The sequence below is a fragment of the Schistocerca gregaria genome, chromosome 8, assembly GCF_023897955.1.
Source record: "Schistocerca gregaria isolate iqSchGreg1 chromosome 8, iqSchGreg1.2, whole genome shotgun sequence".
Classification (NCBI taxonomy): domain Eukaryota; kingdom Metazoa; phylum Arthropoda; class Insecta; order Orthoptera; family Acrididae; genus Schistocerca; species Schistocerca gregaria.
This window is the reverse complement of record NC_064927.1, coordinates 94251777-94270043: the sequence shown is the minus strand read 5'-3', so window position 1 is coordinate 94270043 and position 18267 is coordinate 94251777. Positions and strand designations below refer to the sequence as shown.

At 40.1% G+C, this 18267-nt stretch overlaps 1 protein-coding gene across 1 annotated transcript in view; it reads left to right on the top strand.

The window, feature by feature from the left end:
• Positions 1-17161: 17161 nt before the first annotated feature.
• Positions 17162-18267, top strand: part of LOC126284578 (regulator of microtubule dynamics protein 3-like) — a 73350-nt gene continuing 72244 nt past the window's right edge. The window contains exon 1 of the mRNA XM_049983599.1: positions 17162-17737. Coding sequence (XP_049839556.1) covers positions 17391-17737 — 347 coding nt within the window. The 5' untranslated portion in view covers positions 17162-17390. The remainder of the gene's footprint in view (positions 17738-18267) is intronic.

The window sequence follows — 18267 nt, the reverse complement described above, 5'->3', positions numbered from 1 at the left end:
GAGGAATGCTTCCTGAAAGTTTGGCAGTACCTTTTTGTAACACCCTGTATAGAGGTCCTATACAAGGACGATGTACTTGAGAACAATATTATGGAAATGGAAGAGGATGTAGATGAAAATCAAATGGGAGATACGATACTGCGTGAAGAGTTTGACTGAGCACTGAAAGACCTGAGTCGAAACAAGACCCTGGGACTAGACAACATTCCATTAGAACTACTGACGGCCTTGGGAGAGCCAGTCCTGACAAAACTCTACCATCTGGTGAGCAAGATGTATGAGAAAGGCGAAATACCTTCAGTCTTCAAGAAGAATATAATAATTCCAAACCCAAAGAAAGCAGGTGTTGACAGATGTGAAAATTACCGAACTACCAGTTTAATAAGTCACAGCTGCAAAATAGTAACACGAATTCTTTACAGACGAATGGAAAAACTGGTAGAAGCTGACCTCGAGGAAGATCAGTTTGAATTCCGTGTTGGAACACGTGAAGTAATACTGACCCTACGACTTGTTACGACTTGTCTTAGAAGAAAGATTAAGGAAAGGCAAACATACGTTTCAAGCGTTCGTAGACTTATAGAAAGCTTTTGACAGTGTTGACTGGAATACTCTCTCGAATTCTAAAGGTGGAAGGGATAAAATACAGGCAGAAAAAGGCTATTTACAATTTGTACAGCAACCAGATGGGAGTTATAAGAGTCGAGGGGCATGAAAGGGAAGCAGTGGTAGGGAAGGGAGTGAGACAAGGTTGTAGCCTCTCACCGACGTTATTCAATCTGTATATTGAGCAAGCAGTAAAAGAAACAAAAGAAAAATTCGGAGTAGGTATTAAAATCCATGGAGAAGAAATAAAAACTTTGAGGTTCGCCGATGACATTGTAATTCTGTCAGAGACGGCAAAGGACTTGGAACAGCAGTTGAACGGAATGGACAGTGTCTTGAAAGGAGGATATAAGATGAACATCAACAAAAGCAAAATGAGGATAATGGAATGTAGTTGAATTAAGTCGGGTGATGCTGAGGGAATTAGATTAAGAAATGAGACACTTAAAGTAGTAAAGGAGTTTTGCTATTTGGGGAGCAAAATAACTGATGATGGGCGAAGTAAAGAGGATATAAAATGTAGACTGGCAATGGCAAGGAAAGCGTTTCTGAAGAAGAGAAATTTGTTAACATCGAGTATAGATTTAAGTATTTGTATGGAGAGTAGCCATGTATGGAAGTGAAATGTGGACGATAAATAGTTTGAACAAGAAGAGAATAGAAGCTTTCGAAATGTGGTGCTATAGAAGAATGCTGAAGATTAGATGGGTAGATCACATAACTAATGAGGAGGTATTGAATAGAATTGGGGAGAAGAGGAGTTTGTGGCACAATTTGACAAGAAGAACGGACCGGTTGGTAGGACATATTCTGAGGCATCAAGGGATCACAAGTTTAGCATTGGAGGGCAGCGTGGAGGGTAAAAACCGTAGAGGGAGACCAAGAGATGAATACACTAAGCAGATTCAGAAGGATGTAGGTTGCAGGAGGTACTGGGAGATGAAGAAGCTTGCACAGGATAGAGTAGCATGGAGAGCTGCATCAAACCAGTCTTCGGGCTGAAAACCACAACAACAACAACAACATGGAGATGAGGGGTTCCGCACAGATTTAAATCTTCAGTTTTTTTTCATTTATCTTAATCTATGGAATTTCCCCTTTACATTGACGAAAAATATCACAACACAAATCAGGATTTGTGCGACATAAACGAAAGTTGCTAAGCATGTTTCTACATCTGAAATATGATGCCTGTTCAACCTTCGTGCAAGTCGAACAATAGCCGCACCTGTAACTCCACCATGAGGATGCAACTCAATTTTGTTTGTAGATACGCACACCAATGGTCGTGAACGTTAGTTACCACTGAGATTGGACATGATGATTTGGTGTCAGTCATGAGTTGGTGTTAGTCAAAGATGCGTTTAAGGCTACGAAGACGTCATTATCAACAAACACGTCACTGACTTTGAACGACGTCGTTTAATTGGGCTACGGGAATGTGGATATCCTTTTGCGATACTGCAGAAAAACTTGTCATGAATGTAGCCAATGAGCACCGCTGGTCATGAGAATGTACGGTCGCAAGAAGATCGGGCACCGGACGGCCACGTGGCCCTACCGAGAGCGAAGACCATCGTGTTCGGCGTGTCTCTGGCGCATCGTACTGTATCTGGAGCAGCAATTTGAGCTGCAGTTGCCACCATAGTGAAACACCTGTTACAAATTGGTCACCTCAATGACAGCTCCGAGACAGACGCCTTGCAGTGTGCATTCCATGACCCCATTCTTTGGCGTCAGGCGTGACTTCACTGGAGGGCAGGTCAGGGTGGGAGTCTGTTGCTTTCCCTGATGAAATCTGGCTCTGCCTCAGTGCTAGTGATGGGCATGTGTTGGTTAGAAGGAGGGCCGTTGAGGGCTTGCAACCAAGCTGTCTGCATGTTGGACACACTGGACCTACACCTGGAGTTATGGTCTGGCCGCCATTTATATGACAGCAGAAGCACTTTCGTGGTTATCCCATGCACCCTGACTGCAAATTTGTACGCCAGTCTGGTGACTCGATCTGTTGTGCTGCCATTCGTGCACAGTATTCCAGTGTGTTTTCCAGCAGGATAACGATCGCCCACAAAGATTTCAGTAACCCAACAGGCTCTACAGAGTGTCGACAAATTGCCTTGGCGTGCTCGATCACCAAATCCGACTCCGGTCGAGCACATATGGGACATCATCGGACGATAACTTCAGCGTCATCCACAAACAGCATTATCCATCCGTGCATTGAGCGATCAAGTGCAACAGGCATGAAACTCTATGCTACAAACTGACATCTGGCACCTGCACAATACATGCACGTTTGTATGCTTACACTCAACATGACGGGGGTTACCCCCGTCATTAATGTACCATCATTTCACTATTGCAATGAACTATACACTAACCTGCGATCTTGAAATGCTAATCATTTAAATATGTTACCTAGATAAATGTATTACCGAAATATCATTACTCTACACTCATTATATTTTGTTGCTGCAATTTTTTTGCGTCATTGTGTAATACATATATGATATTGCTTTATTTCCGCACATTTACACAAAATACTGTGCGTGCTTGACCCTGTACATTCGACATTTCTCAAACTGAAGTTTGATATTTGTAGCCACCCGCCTCCGAGGGCAATTATTTAAGAACTTAGACTTAAAATCTTTTCAAGGTAGTTGAGGAAGAGAAGCCATATGGTGAAAATGTAATGGTTCAAATGGCTCTGAGCACTATGGGACTTCACTTCTGGGGTCATCAGTCCCCTAGAACTTAGAACTACTTAAACCTAACTAACCTAAGGACATCACACACGTTCATGCCCGTGGCAGGATTCGAGTCGGCGACCGTAGCGGTCGCGCGATTCCAGACTGCAGCGCCTAGAGCAGCTCGGCCACACCGGCCGGCGAGAAAATGCAACTATCAATAAACTGGAATGCATAGGTCATGTTCAAAAGCGAATGGGTACGACATTGTGACGATTCAAAATTGAATACAACTGTAAGAAACTGGAAGACGGCAGAGGATTAGGCAGTAAGAACAGACTCGCAGAATCAGTCCTACATACCATTCAAAATTATTGTGGCATGGCGACCAGGTAAAATGTTATTAGCTGTACGGACAGTGATTAATAGTGGAAATGCAACAGAACACAGCCAAACGGAGAGGTAGTAATTCACAAACCATCTTCCGCCTTAATTGAGGTCTTCAAAGAAACTTTCAAAGATTTGATAGATGTGAGACTACTGAAGAAATGTTTGCATGACCGCACCCAGAATCTTAACGAGTCAATCACCGGAATAATCTCGGCCAGAATTCCCAAGACAATCAGTGTACTGCATTTTCGTGTCTTTGATGTGATGGCAACGTCCAAGGAAGGAAATGATGGAAGGTGTGAAGAGGTAGGAGATCAAAGAGAGGCCTAGAAACAAGGGCAAGACAGCACAGACTAGCAGGAAAAAAGAAATTGCAAGATTAGATGAAAGAAGACGCAGAAAATCCGTCATATAGAGCTCTGATGCACTGACAACTTAAATGGCTGTTTCCTGTAAGTTGCACTTTTTCAGGATAAAGTGTACTTTTTCTTAGCGTCCACTTACTAGAATTAGTTCTAAATCAAAGGGTATACTCATTGGTGCATATTTTAACACTGGGATTTTCGTATTTTGAAAGTCTCAAAGAAATTAGAGCCTTACATACATAAAAGTGTAGACAGTATTTTTTAGACCAGTTTTTACAAAAATAATTATTACCTTAAAACTCATCAATGCTTTTGGAAAACCCTCCGTTGAAGTGGCTAGAAATGAGTAACCTACAAGTTATACGTTTTTTAAATTTTTATTCCGAATAGTTAGTGAAAAAAGGTGTCTTTTGTATGTATTAATTTGAGGTTATTTAAGACAGGGATTTTCGAGGCTCTTCGGAGCCCCTTAAACGACTTTTAACGTATCACAAATAGGACTAAGTGATCCAAACGGAAGGTGCCTCACTGAGCTGAAATTCCCGTAGTCTACGATTTCTGACCGCAACTGTCGCCGTGGAACTGGCCAGGGAATTTTCTTCGTGGCAGTTGTTGGCACCCCTGCCACAATATAAGAATTTATCGCCAGTCATGTAGCAACCACAGAGAAGAAATATCTCTGTTATGAGCATACAGATACGCAGAATAGATTTTGTGTAGTCATGGTCACGTGATCTAGGGGCGGCATGGGTTTGCCCGTAATGCGTACTGAATGTTATGTCGCTAGGGCAGACAGATTCCCTGCGTAGGCAACGTGGATTTGGTATATAGGTTTTGTACACACCATAATAATTTTCATTTGATACCTGGAATGAACTGAGCTCTTAGCTCTGAAGAGTAAAATGAACGGGAATTTTGTTTTTTTTTTTTGTGAAATGGGTCATACCTTAGATCTCCCAACTTTTTTCCATTTGGGATGGCCCCAGCTATTTCTGGGTTTCATACGGCACTTTATCGTATTACCTAGTCTGTCTGAATACGTTTTTCTGAAATGACATTGTAAAACGACTTGATAGTAAGCTAGTGGCTTTGAAAATGCCTCGAAAAAAACTGTATTTGCCGCACACTGGCGTGATACATCCTGCTTCTTCGTTCCTTTTTCTAGATTTTTGTGTATTTTTGTCTTTTTTGCAGGCTAGAAGGTAATTTTGCCTGGTGCTAAGACTCCGACACATACATTTAGCGCTCCCACTACTTAACAAAATAAAAACGAAGTGGAAAAAAAAATAGCTGGATAAATGTAATACGATTATAGAATAGTTTATATGACCTTGTAATGCAGTTATGTACGACACTGCAGTGCGTGTGTTATTCTGAATTAACATCATAGTTCGGAATAAGCAGGCATTGCAATATCGTGTGAGTCGTGCTGGATAGTCAAATTTGCCGCCACGGTAGCTCAGCGTTATCTGTCGAGGGTTAGCTGTCCTCTATATAAAAAAACCTGTGTCAATGGATCAACGACGAGCTTGAACAGAACGGGACATCCGCCCCGAGCAAATTCATCGAAAAATAACGGACAAAATTAAATCAACAAAAAGAAAAAAAATTAAGGCAGCCGCTCAAGATAAGAAGATTCGAGTTCCGGTCAGACACAAATTTTCACTTTCACCATTCCATAACACAGCTGATGGTTGTCCATATACGCAACTGCGAATACATTTAATGTATATAATATAGTTGTTCCTTATGTAACTTATTTTAGCCTTTTATTGTCATTTTTTGACTACACCTATGTAACAGTATGAAGATAAATGGAGAATATGACACACATGGAGAAGTTCACTCTCGTGTTATGCACTCATATTTCATGCTTGTTAAGAAACATCCAATAAAGGAGCTGAATTTCTCCTGGAGTGATTAGAGTAAGTGCGCGTGCTTGTGTTTCGCTACTGTTCTTCTTTTCCCATTTTTGCTGACACATATTTAATCTACTGTTTTTCCTCTGATTTATCTCCAAAACAAAAAAATACAACATAGGTCTGTGGATGCTAGTAGTGAAATAAAAATAAACAAGTGAAGCGATCCTTACCAGTATAGCGCAAAAATTGTGTTTACAGTTCACACATATTTAACTTCATGTTCACTTTTAATTCTCTGTACTGTAAAGAAAACAGACACAAGCAAACAGCTATTAAATTTAGCTTCAATATTGTGCAATCATCCTTTCAGACAGGAGTGAAAAATGGCAAAAACTTTTGGGTTTAACATAAAACCAGAACTACTTTGCATGTTACAGTATACTATTTGGTATGCAGGTCAATATTCTGGTTTCAATCAAAGAAGGTGATTATATATCACACAAATGTGAGGTATCAGAATTGTACAGAGAGTACAACAGTCTAACTACATTTTTCAAGCTGTGCATTTCAGCTGACTTTTGTTTGTATGAACTCCAAGATGAAATTCTCTATTAGAAGTGATTGCAGCGTATGGCCAAAGATTTTACTCAACAATTCTGCCTATTCTGCATACATAATGACAGATTTAAAACATCTGTTCAAAATGCAACAGTATTCATACAACACTTTTTTCAATTCACATATTTTTCTTTGGACCTGTAGCAACCTCAGTATTGACCACTGCTATTACGAATAAATCGATGGTACAAACGCAACAAATACGCGTGATATCGTAAGCTTCGAACTCTACAGAAAGCAGAAACAAACAGGGTCGTCTCGCCAACATGTGACAATCCCAGCATAATGCTGCAACATGTGTAGAATGCAATGCTCACTCCAGAGATACCTAAACAAACAACGCCGCAAGGTTTAAAGAAGCTCCGGTTTAGACCGGAGCGAATGGAGCCGGGCGCTAGTGAACAAACAGACTACACTGTTCTACACAAAAAAAAAAAAAAAAAAAAAAACTTTTCTTCTATTTCTGATAAAAAATATTGTGATCCTAGTTGTATTTTCAGTGCTGAATTGAAAACTGTTTTTGGTTTTTTTCTGTCAGGGATAGTTTATGAGTAATCGCAAATTTTATTTCTGTCTTCAGTTTCTGATATAGTGCGGCAAACGTGAGGTGAAATTCGACAAACAAATGCACATCTTCATGATGTTATAAGTTCATCACATTAATGGAGGGTGGGATCTAACATATAACACAGTAACCTTTGTGTATACACTTTGAAGCATTTATTTCACATGAGAAATTACTGAAAATTGACAGACAATGAGCCATTGCCTTTGAAACGTCCCCTTAGAACAATTATACATAACTGTGCTTAAACTGACACACAATATTTTTTAGCGCAACGCAATCTGACTTTTAATGATCCCTACAAAAGAATGGCCCTGACTAACATTAACCTATACCTTTCACAAATCACTTACCTCACCAAAAATCTTCGTTACTCGAACTACTGCAATACAGCGAGTGCCACTACTGCCAATTAAATAAAAGATTCAAACTACTGAAGGCACTAACTACTGATAGGCATAGTTGGCAAATGAAAGATTTTGATAGAGAACAAACAATGTATTTACCTTAATAGTCATAATATATATAGCAGTTCATGACATCCAGTCTTACAAATTTCAAAACTCTGCCATTTCTCTCCCCACGTCCACCACTGCTGGCGGCTCACCGCCAACTGCGCAACGCTACGCGCTGTTAACATCCAGCTGCCCAACACTACAATGGCGAGTATTACAACAATGCCAACCAGCCACTGACTGCACACAGCACAGCCAGTGATTTTTCATACAGAGCGCTGTGTGGCGTTACCAATAAGAAAACCTGAACAGCCTACTTACATAGCCCCCATGCTCCCTACAAAAATTTTACAAATTGTTTTGGGCAGTGGCCAATACAGATTTGAAAAAAAATTTTCATAATTACAATAACAAAGAAGTGAAATGCACACACTTATCGATACAATGTTGGTCAAAAGCTAAAATTTTCTGTCAGTCCATAAAGACAGTCCTGATCGTTCATCACAGTAAAATAGCAGTGTTTTTCTCAAAGTCTAAGCAGTAAAAGAAAATGCACATGGAAGTTGTGGATTTCCATGCAGTCTTGAAGAAGTAGTGTTGTCCTTCCAACGGAAAGACAGTGCTGACGCTTGACATGCAGACGGGTAATGGGCCACAACAGAGCAAACCCACAGCAGAGTCGGTCGAAGTTGAAGAATATTGGTAGGTAGGTCATCACAGAGAAGACCCACTGTAGTCCTGGTAGAGATTATGTTATTGGTGAGCCACCAGCAGTGCAGACCCACTGCAGTCCTTGTAGAAATAATGGTATTAGTGAGTCATCAAAGGTGTAGAGCCACTGTAGTCCTTGTAGAGATGGCCAGCAGCCATCTGTTACGACTGTGCAGGTGCACAATCACCATCAGAGAGTCTTGCGGAGAATACAGCAAGTCCATAAACCACCACTTGTGCACTTACAAAGTTTTTTTTTAAATTATCCTTAGAACCAGCAATGCTGTTATCCAGTCCCTTGCTGAATTATTAACACACGTGCAAACACTAACAGTCCATACTTCTCACATATTGTCCATATACTATGACCAACAGAAACGTGTGCAGTGAAATGTAATTTACAAGTTACTTAATTTGATGAACTGGTGTCAATTACAATTAGATTTCGCGAAGCAAGCAAAATGGTGTAGGAGAAGGCTAATTTATGTGTCTGAATTCGTACGTAAGCGTGAAATACGCGGAGGGACTGCATTTGACGCTCAACAACGGCTCCAGCTTTCCTTAACGTAATTGCAAAAATTTGCACACATGTCAGTCGGCGCTTTTCACTGGCTTTTCATCAGAACCGAGAAGGAAATTTGAAATCAGAACACTTATTACCGACAACCAATATAACATGAAGTGTGGCTACCGTTTACACATTGGTTAATAGCAGCTGGAGACATGTATGTTAGTTATTTTCTCACATTTCAGTAGCTGTTATACAGAGCGTTGGGGGTAAAGGTGCAGACAGTAGACGGTGTACTGAGCAATATTAGATCATTATTTACTCATTTTCAGACTGATAATTATTGCTATTAAGAGCAGTATTTTCTTTTTAGGTTGATTAGTGCCTGCAGATGCAGGTGGCAAGAGAAAGCCATTAACGCATGTTTTTCCCTGGGCAACAGTTCAGATACTGGAGTGTGGATACGTGGACGCAAAACGGTTAGTGCAGACTGACGACAGTCCAGAAAACATCAGGTAGGAAATTGCGTTACTTGTTTGTGGGAAGATTGTTAGACGCAGGCAAAAAACAACTAACACACTGAAGTTGGTACACGGTAAGGCACCAATGATCACAATGTTTGCAGTTACATCCCTAAACCCTGTACAGTAGACGGTTTATGACGGCCTCTGTGACACATGTGAAGTACAGGGTGATTATAATTAAAGTTAAACTTTCAAAATGCTGCAGGAATAACACCACTAGTCAAGTATGACTTCAAATTGCAACGGAATATTATCGAAGAAGGGGGAAAACGTATGTCAGAAGAAAAAAATATTATGAAAGCACATCAATATATGGCGCTTTATACAAGGTGATCGGAAACTCCCGTTACAGACTTCTAGGACTTGTAGAGGGGAGTGAGTACTCGTATATTTTGGAACCCATGTCCTGGGACGTCATCCAACGAGACTACAGAGTGTCAAAGTTATAGGCGCGGTCGTCTGTAAATGTACGTATACACGAGGTGATTCCGTGACGATGTTACAGACTTTCTAGGAGGATGGAGAACGATAAATGTATTAATTTGAAGTAAGGATCCCTGTACCGGAAACGAACGAGTCGAAAGTTATAAACGAAAACCGTTCTAATGCCTCTGACAGTTGAATACATGTTCCGGTTCTTGCGAAGAGTGTACAGTTGGTAACTTTCAGTGGTGGTAGTGTGAACAAAAATGAGAAAAAATGTCCAATAAATGTGGGCTCTAAAGTGTGTACCTTAACAGCTATGAACACTTGTTCAGTAGAGGAGATGTATCTCACATTAGCGAAGATGAAGGAATGGCCATAGCTCCTCAGATACGATGTACTCATTCCCCTGTACAAGTCCTAGAAGTCTGTAACGGGAATTTCCGACCACCCTGTATGTCAGAATACGTAAATGGAAACACCTGTCATGCGCACGATCCACTGAAATTGGTATAAACACGCAGGGTACACGGCTTTTCCTCCTTTCCATCTGCGACGTTCGCCATGACTGTCTCAACGCAGGATCGCGCTCTGCCTGTAAAGCTGTATTACAAGAATGATGACTGTGCAGATGTTCCGGTCACTGAAGGTTTTGAAAAAAGGCGTAGATCCGATGGCTGCTGTGGGTCTGGAGAAAATGAATCGTAAATTCGAAAAGACGGATTCTTTTGGTGTGCAACCTGGTAGCGGGAGGAAACGAATTGATTCGATGTCAGTGGAATCTGTGGCCACTGTAGTGCAAGAGGAGACGAGTGGTGGTGTGCAAACGCGTAGTGCACGGAGAATTGCCCTAACAACGGACATACCGGTGAACACGGTGCGTAAAATCCTACCAAACATCCTTCTTTGCTAACCATTCAAAATTGACGGTGTGCACGAGTAGTTTCTTGTTGACCTGCCAGTAAGAGAGACCTTTGCTTTAGAATTTCTTTCTCGCGTGTCCTGTGGTACCATGAGACACGATCACCAACCACAGTGCAGAGACACTTCCAGACAACATTTGGAAGCAATCCACCTCATGTCAAGAGCATTAAAGCCTGGTATGAGAAGTTCGAGAACACGGGATCGATTGCTGACTTTCTGAGGTCTGGTCGACCAAGAACCTCAGCAGACGGGGTGGAAGGTGTAAGGCGGTCGTTTCTGCGCAGGCCTTCACGTGAATTACAGATACCAAAAAGCTCTCTCCATGACATTTTACACAAACGTTTATTATTTCGTGCGTACAAAGTGCAAATCGTTCAGACCTTGTTGCCCAGTGACAGTACACGTCGATATGACTTTGCAGTCGAAACGCTATCACGTATTGAGGACGATGATGGTTATCTCAGACGAATTGCCTTTTCCAACGAAGCGACCTTTTTTGTCAGTGGAGTAGTGAATCGCCACAATGTGCGCATTTGGGGTTCACAACAGCCTGGCGACGTCAAGGAGCGCACCAGATACAGTCCAAAGGTGAATGTTTGGTGCGCGGTGCGTGCTATTGCACGATCGAATTATCGGGCCATTCTTCTTCGCTGAGGCTACCATCACATGTGCAGTGTATTTGGACATATTGCAACTGTATGCTGTTCTTCAGCTGCTTTAGTATCACCCAGACGTCTTGTTTCAGCAAGATGGTGCACCACCTCATTGGGGTTTGGACGTCCGTACCTATCTCGATATGACCTTTCCTGGGCGATTGATTGGTCGTGATGGGCCAACGGTTTGGCCTCCACGCTCTTCTGACATAACCCCATTAGACTTCTTTCTATGGGGTTATGTCAAGGACGAGGTCTACCGAACACGAGTACCAGATCTTGAAACTCTGCAGCAACGGATAACCACAGTCATTGAATCGATCCCTCCAGTGATGTTGGCTAATGTGTGGACGGAAATTGAATATCGCCTAGATGTGTTACTTTCTACCAAGGATGCTCATGTGGAAGTTTACTGATGTGTGAAAAAAAACTTTGATGGTTTGTAAACAATTAGACACCAGTTTCATATTTGTATCTTACTTCTAGCCTGAGTTATCAATTTATGTAATCAGGGAAAGACTTTTCGGACACCCTGAACATTCATTTTTCATTGTTTTCGGTACATAAATAATATATAAGTTGTAGGTAAAATTTTCGAGCATGAATATGGCAACAAATTAGTCGATTTCCGACCCGACAGAAGTATCACCTAAGCGGGCAATAATTCCGCGAGCGCCGCCTGCGATTTAGTGTTAGGCGCCAAAGCACGAGCAGTGGCGCCAGCAGCGCTACAAGCGGAAGACGCGGCCTTTCCCTCGCCGCTCCTCAACCCTCGGCATCTGTGATGCGGGGCCACGGCCGTTCCCGGCAGCCACCGCGTCAGTCGTCAATTTATCGAGGGCAAACAGTTGTCAGCCAACAGTAACATCGTTGTTAAGTAGCGCGAGCACACAAACAGGAAAAGCTAATGGTTTAAATTAATGTGCACACACTACAGCTATACGAAAAGCTAAGGTTTCACATATAATACTGGTCGTTAAGAGTTTTTCCTGTTTTTTTTTTTTTTTTTTTTCCTAAGAGTACGGTTAGGCAGGATCCTAAGGGCACAACTTAAATTGCAGCAGCTGAATATTTCTGACATGCACGATTGTAAGTTTCACTTTTGTGCACCAAATATTTCGTGGGTTACCTGGTTGAATCAATGTTCCATCGAGCACTTCGTCCTTTCCACAGAAAACAAATTACGTGTTAAACTGCTCAAAAATTATAAATCAACAGGTCGCTTATTTCTCGCCCCACCCCCCTCCTTGACGGTGCCAAAGAGTAAGACCTTGAACATTATTTACAGACAAAATATGTAACTGGGCGTTTAGATTTTTTTCTGTATTTTACAGTTTGGGACACTAATGTCTCTTGTGCTAGTTTATTAGAATCCGTTACATTAATGCCACCAAAATTGACATAGCCACTACTCACTTATCTACTTTTGTCCCATAACAATTGCTTCAGAGTCACACCATCAAAAATTATTGCACATTTCTTTAAGCAGGGTTCTTTCTATACATGGTTCAAATGGCTCTGAGCACTATAGGACTTAACTTCTTTGGTCATCAGTCCCATAGAAGTTAGAACTACTTAAACCTAACTAACCTAAGGACATCACACACATCCATGCCCGAGGCAGGATTCGATCCTGCGACCGTAGGAGTCGCGCGGTTCCAGACTGTAGCGCCTAGAACCGCATGGCCACTGTGGCCGGCTCTTTCTGTATATTTTCTTTCAAGTAACTGAACACTTCAGTTATGAAACCAGGGTCACAGTTAACAGAAAGATCCAAGATCTGATGCTTTTTGGACAGGGCAAATAAAATTATGATCTGATATATCTATAAGTGTCAGAGCAAACTGTTTTATGTTATCAGAGCACTGTGTAGCTAGAGCACTTGCCCACGAAAGGCAAAGGTCCCGAGTTCGAGTCTCGGCCGGGCACACAGTTTTAATCTGCCAGGAAGTTTCATATCAGCGCACACTCCGCTACAGAGTGAAAATCTCATTCTACTGTGTAGCTTGTTTATCACACACAGAGTTTTTCCGCTGGTTAATAATGAAATGCAGTGAAACACTACCAAATATTTCTCCACACCACTCCTGAGGAGTCGTTTTTTTTCATAAGTTCATCAACAAGCTTGGTCATTGTTGAGATATTTTTGTTTCTTTGGCTTACAGCCACACGTAAATCTGCCTTCTCAATTTTACTTAAAAAAAACAGACAGCTATCTGTGATCCTTCCTTTGCATCAGGTATTTCAGGATACTTTACCGAATATAAATCTTTCTAGTTTACATCGTGCAAGAAAGAAGATCACTGTAATTTTGCATGCATAATAGTTCATAAATATTAAACATGCAAACAAAAAGTGTTGTTAACTATTATTTTGCTGGTACAATTATAAGTTACACACATGTAATATATTTAACTTATTTCAATACTAACACTTTTTTTTTTCGAGGCAACTGTCTCCTTGCAACTATCTTTTTCGACAGATACATAGGAACGTCATCAATAGGCCAGTCAGCATCTCACTTGGTAGCAATTATCTGTGAAATGTCAGCTGCACATTGTACTGTGTGAAGTCAGTAGTGGGAAAGTGGGAGGGGGGGGGGTATTTCTCTCTGCGAATTGCACCCATAACTTTAGAATTTCCTGCTGAGAAAGTGGAAATCTGAATAAAGAAGAGACAAATACAGAATTGAATACAGGAAGTTCCATCTACAGTAGTGCAAATGATACCTTAAACTCAATGTGATAGAAACATTAGTTGTGAATAAAAATATAGCTTACCTATGAAACTGAACTCTACTCGCAATTTGGACAGATCCAATTTACAGCATTGCATACCTTTCAGCTTTACTGGATTACATAACTGCATCGAAATTATCGTACATTTTTTAAGGGGTGGTACATATCTACAATGTAAAATCCGTTTTTGTGTGTCTGTCCTTCACTTTTTGTTGCAAGTAGTCTATCTAACTACTTTCAAGGGCAACAAAAAGTTAGTTTTTAATATTTCGTTTAATTATTTTAAAATTTAACATGATACCATAATTCATTCATTAACAGTAAGTTTAACACAATCAGAAACTAACTATTTGTCTTGAAGGTGATGGCGCTCAAATATCCCAACTATGTCCATTCATTACTCAAAAACGATAACGCTTCCAAAAACTTCAATTAACTTCAAACCCTTACAAAACTTTTGCTCTCTGACAGTAAACACAAACTGATGAAGAGAAAAAAGTTTATCAGTTACTATATTTTAGCTGCTCATGTGGTACAACTGCAGGATATGTCATAATGTTTTAATTTTTTACTTCTCTACAAATGCTAATCAAAACACACTTTGTAGATGGTATCTACGTGTATCACTGAATGCACGTGTAAAATTATGTCACTGTACAGCAATTAGTTCAGGGGGTACTATGTGGTAGGGACTTAGACATGTCAGAAACTACCTTCTGTTATATTGGCATTCAGTAAAATGTCAACATCAGGAATGACATTTTAATTTATCGCTTCTTTACTGTTAATGCCATTCAGAATAAATTTTGCATATGGTATGTACATATATCACTAAATGGGCCTAGACACAATATCACTGTACAGCAAATAGTTCTGGAGATGTGATGTCATAAATAATGAGATGCATGAAAATGTACCTCTGTTTAGTCTGGAGTGTAAATTTCCTATCCTATAATTATCCAGCACTTCATAGTAAAAGCATTAAGGACTTCCAACAATCTTTAAGCGTTATTTCAATCCTTTTCTAAACTTTTTCTCACTTACATGCTTATCATCAAGAATAACGGAATTACAGCGCTATTATGATTGTTGCAGTGCATTGGGAATAACTGATGGCCGACCTTGGCCGGGGCCTTATACGGGTACCACTCAAAAATAGGAGCAACTCATTATTTCATATTAACTTCTCCACATTTTAATGTTGTTGATTTTTAATTTTTTATTTGGAATTAATTTATAAAAATTAAATGTGGTTCATTAAATTATATAAAAATTACTTCATTATTTTCTTACTTTGAAAGAAGACTTAAAAATGTAATGTTTTATAAAATCATCATCTTCCTCCTCCGGAGGGTTAGCAACAGAAGGACTGCAAGTGGATGGCTGCAAATATAACTGAATTGTCTTCATGATGCTAAACATATTTTCAGTACAAACAAAATTTTTAATGAGCTGCTGCTCCTCACTCGCTGGTTGGCAAGCAAACATCATTCACTGTGGAATTAATGAACATATTCCTGTTTTTCAGTTCTATGAGATTCATCTTAGTAAAAAGTCTTTCACAGCCATTTGAATGTGGAAGGGATAAACAGTGGTTTGGAAATCTGAAGCTGACATGCTGAAGACCAATTATTTAATTATATTGTACAAACTGTCTGCAGAACTCAATAATCGTCTTCATGTCTACAAAGAGTTTTCTGAAAAGTTCTCTTTCTTTTCCAGTTTGATGGCAATGGACCCTTACGAAGTCTATAATGCTGCAAAACAGCTGCAGCATATTTACTCAGAGTATAGAGATTTCTTTTGGAACAGAATGTGTCCATCTCAAAAGCTACTTTTTGAGTTCTGGATATGAGAATGGCCCTTCTTTACCACTCTTAAATAAAATGCTAAGAGAGAAATATCTCTTAGATATTTATCCAAACATCAGAATCGCTCTGCAAATTTATTTGACCACACCAACAATGAACTGCTCTGCTCAGTTCTTGGAAGGTTTAAGAACTACTTGCGTGCTTCCCAGACTCAAGATCGTTTGAATTACTTGGCTGTATTAGTAATAGAAAATGATCTGATGGTGAAACTGGACGTTGAAAATGTGATAAGCGTGTTTGCTGATAACGAGGCAAGAAGAAACATATGAACTGATGACATTCTTTGTTGATATAATAATCAATTGAGATAATTTCATACAACATTATCCTTTTTCATAAATTTCTTCTTTGAGTTATTTTAAATAGAACTGTTTATAATTTTTCTGGTAAATGTTCTTCAAAATTGACTAAATTTATTGTTGGGGGAGGGGCGGATCGAAAAAAGTTATTGAGTTCATGGGCGTAACATTATCTAAACGTGGGGCGGCCTACAACAGAACATTTAATCAGTTTGTCCAATAAAATGTGAGGTACTGTTGTCACAACAACAACAAGCTGACTATTAGGCTTACGATACGATACATACCAGTTCAAACAAACGGCGAAAGTAAGGGCAGAAACAGCGGAAGCAAGAGCAGAGAAACCGGGGAATTCCCATAGTCATTGTACAAAGCACGTGTAACTATTCTTATATTTTCATACTGTCTCTGTACTTACATTTTAAAAAGTTGAAGAACGATTTGAATATAAACAAAAATGTTCGGTGTCAAAATTACGAAATTACCTGGAAAATATCCTCCATTTGATATTACCCTCTAAAATACACACTGACCAAGGTTTTACCCGAAAATCGTGTAATTAGCCACCACATACCCACTGACCAAGGTTTTATCCGAAAATCCGGTAATTCCACCAACTGGGAACGCTCTTATGGATGAACACACCGCAGGATGTAAAGCAGTCAATAGGATGAATACCCCAGTCAATCCATCTCGCGGAATAATCTAAGCGCGGCTGCAACGTAATGAAATTGGGTGATCCCACGGCTCGACAGACTGGCATGTATTTGTGTAATAAATTGTCAAAATTTAATAAACCATTAAATTAAGACGATAAATACATGAAATCTTAAAAATAGTAAGCGTTTCAAAAGCTCGTACAATAGATGTGCGATGCGAAGGGTGGATCTTACGTCTGTGTAGCATCGCAAATTATCGTAGATGTACGATCCAGGTCGTACGGTTGGTAACGCTGGATAGGCACATCTACATGGTGGCCGATGTTGTGCAGAGCGCAGGACTTGTTTTGAAAGTTAATCGCCGCGCATGCGCAGTAAAGCTGGTGGGGATGAACTGTGGTCGATGTGGGGCAGCCCCTGAAATAGTGTTTTTGTGTATTGTGTACCATAGGAACTTCAGGATAAGAGTGAAAACAGAGAAGAAAGTGTGGAAGTAAATTTTGGATATTGATCAAGTAAAGAGAAGTACAAAATGGTTAACGATGCTATGTTTTATCGAGGACTCATAGCCCTTGCTATGGGGCTCGGAGTTGCACTAGGTGCTGTTTCATTTTTTATTATAGAACAGTTCTCAACGAAAAGAAGATTAGCTGTAGAACATGATGTACATAGGTTAGCAACTGATATTGACGACTTAAGGTACGAAGTTCAACAGCTTCGAGAAGCAGGAGGCAAAAAAAACAAATCAGGAAAGCGTAACGCACGAAGTATTTCAAGTAGAAGTACCACAAGTGATGGAACGTCTGATGTCGAGCTTTTATCCGCGATTGGATCCACAGAAGATGACGAGGAGTTCTTTGATTTTTCTGACAACGAAAGGTAAATACCTTATAATTTATCTCATATTGGTGTGTCTTTCTCTTCCTCCACCCCCTTCTTTTCGTATCAGTGTTAAGGAATTACTGACCTTATATATTGGCATGAATGTCAGTGTACCTGTTTATAGGTAACGTATGGTTGTTTCTTATATTACACAGACAAATCCTCTATCACTGTAAAATGATACTGTGGCAAATAAAGCATGAATACTAATAGTGGTACTGAAAACTGAAAGTTACAAGTTTTCCGCCAGTTGGCTTTGTTTTTTGAAAATTTTACAGATCTTGGATTCCATTGTTAGACTAATGAACTGGTTTGTTATTGGGTGGCCATAAGTTATTTTCATAGGCCTACTTTTCTCATTCTGTTTGTGGTACTTCAGGTTTAGAGCCAAGAAAAAATTAACCCCAGCAATAGATTAGCATATTACACACCACAGTGGACACCAGTGATTTTATTTGTTCATTCATTGTGTTGTGTAGGTCCCATAAAGAAGGAGAATCTTCAGGAATGTCGAACGAGCAAGCATT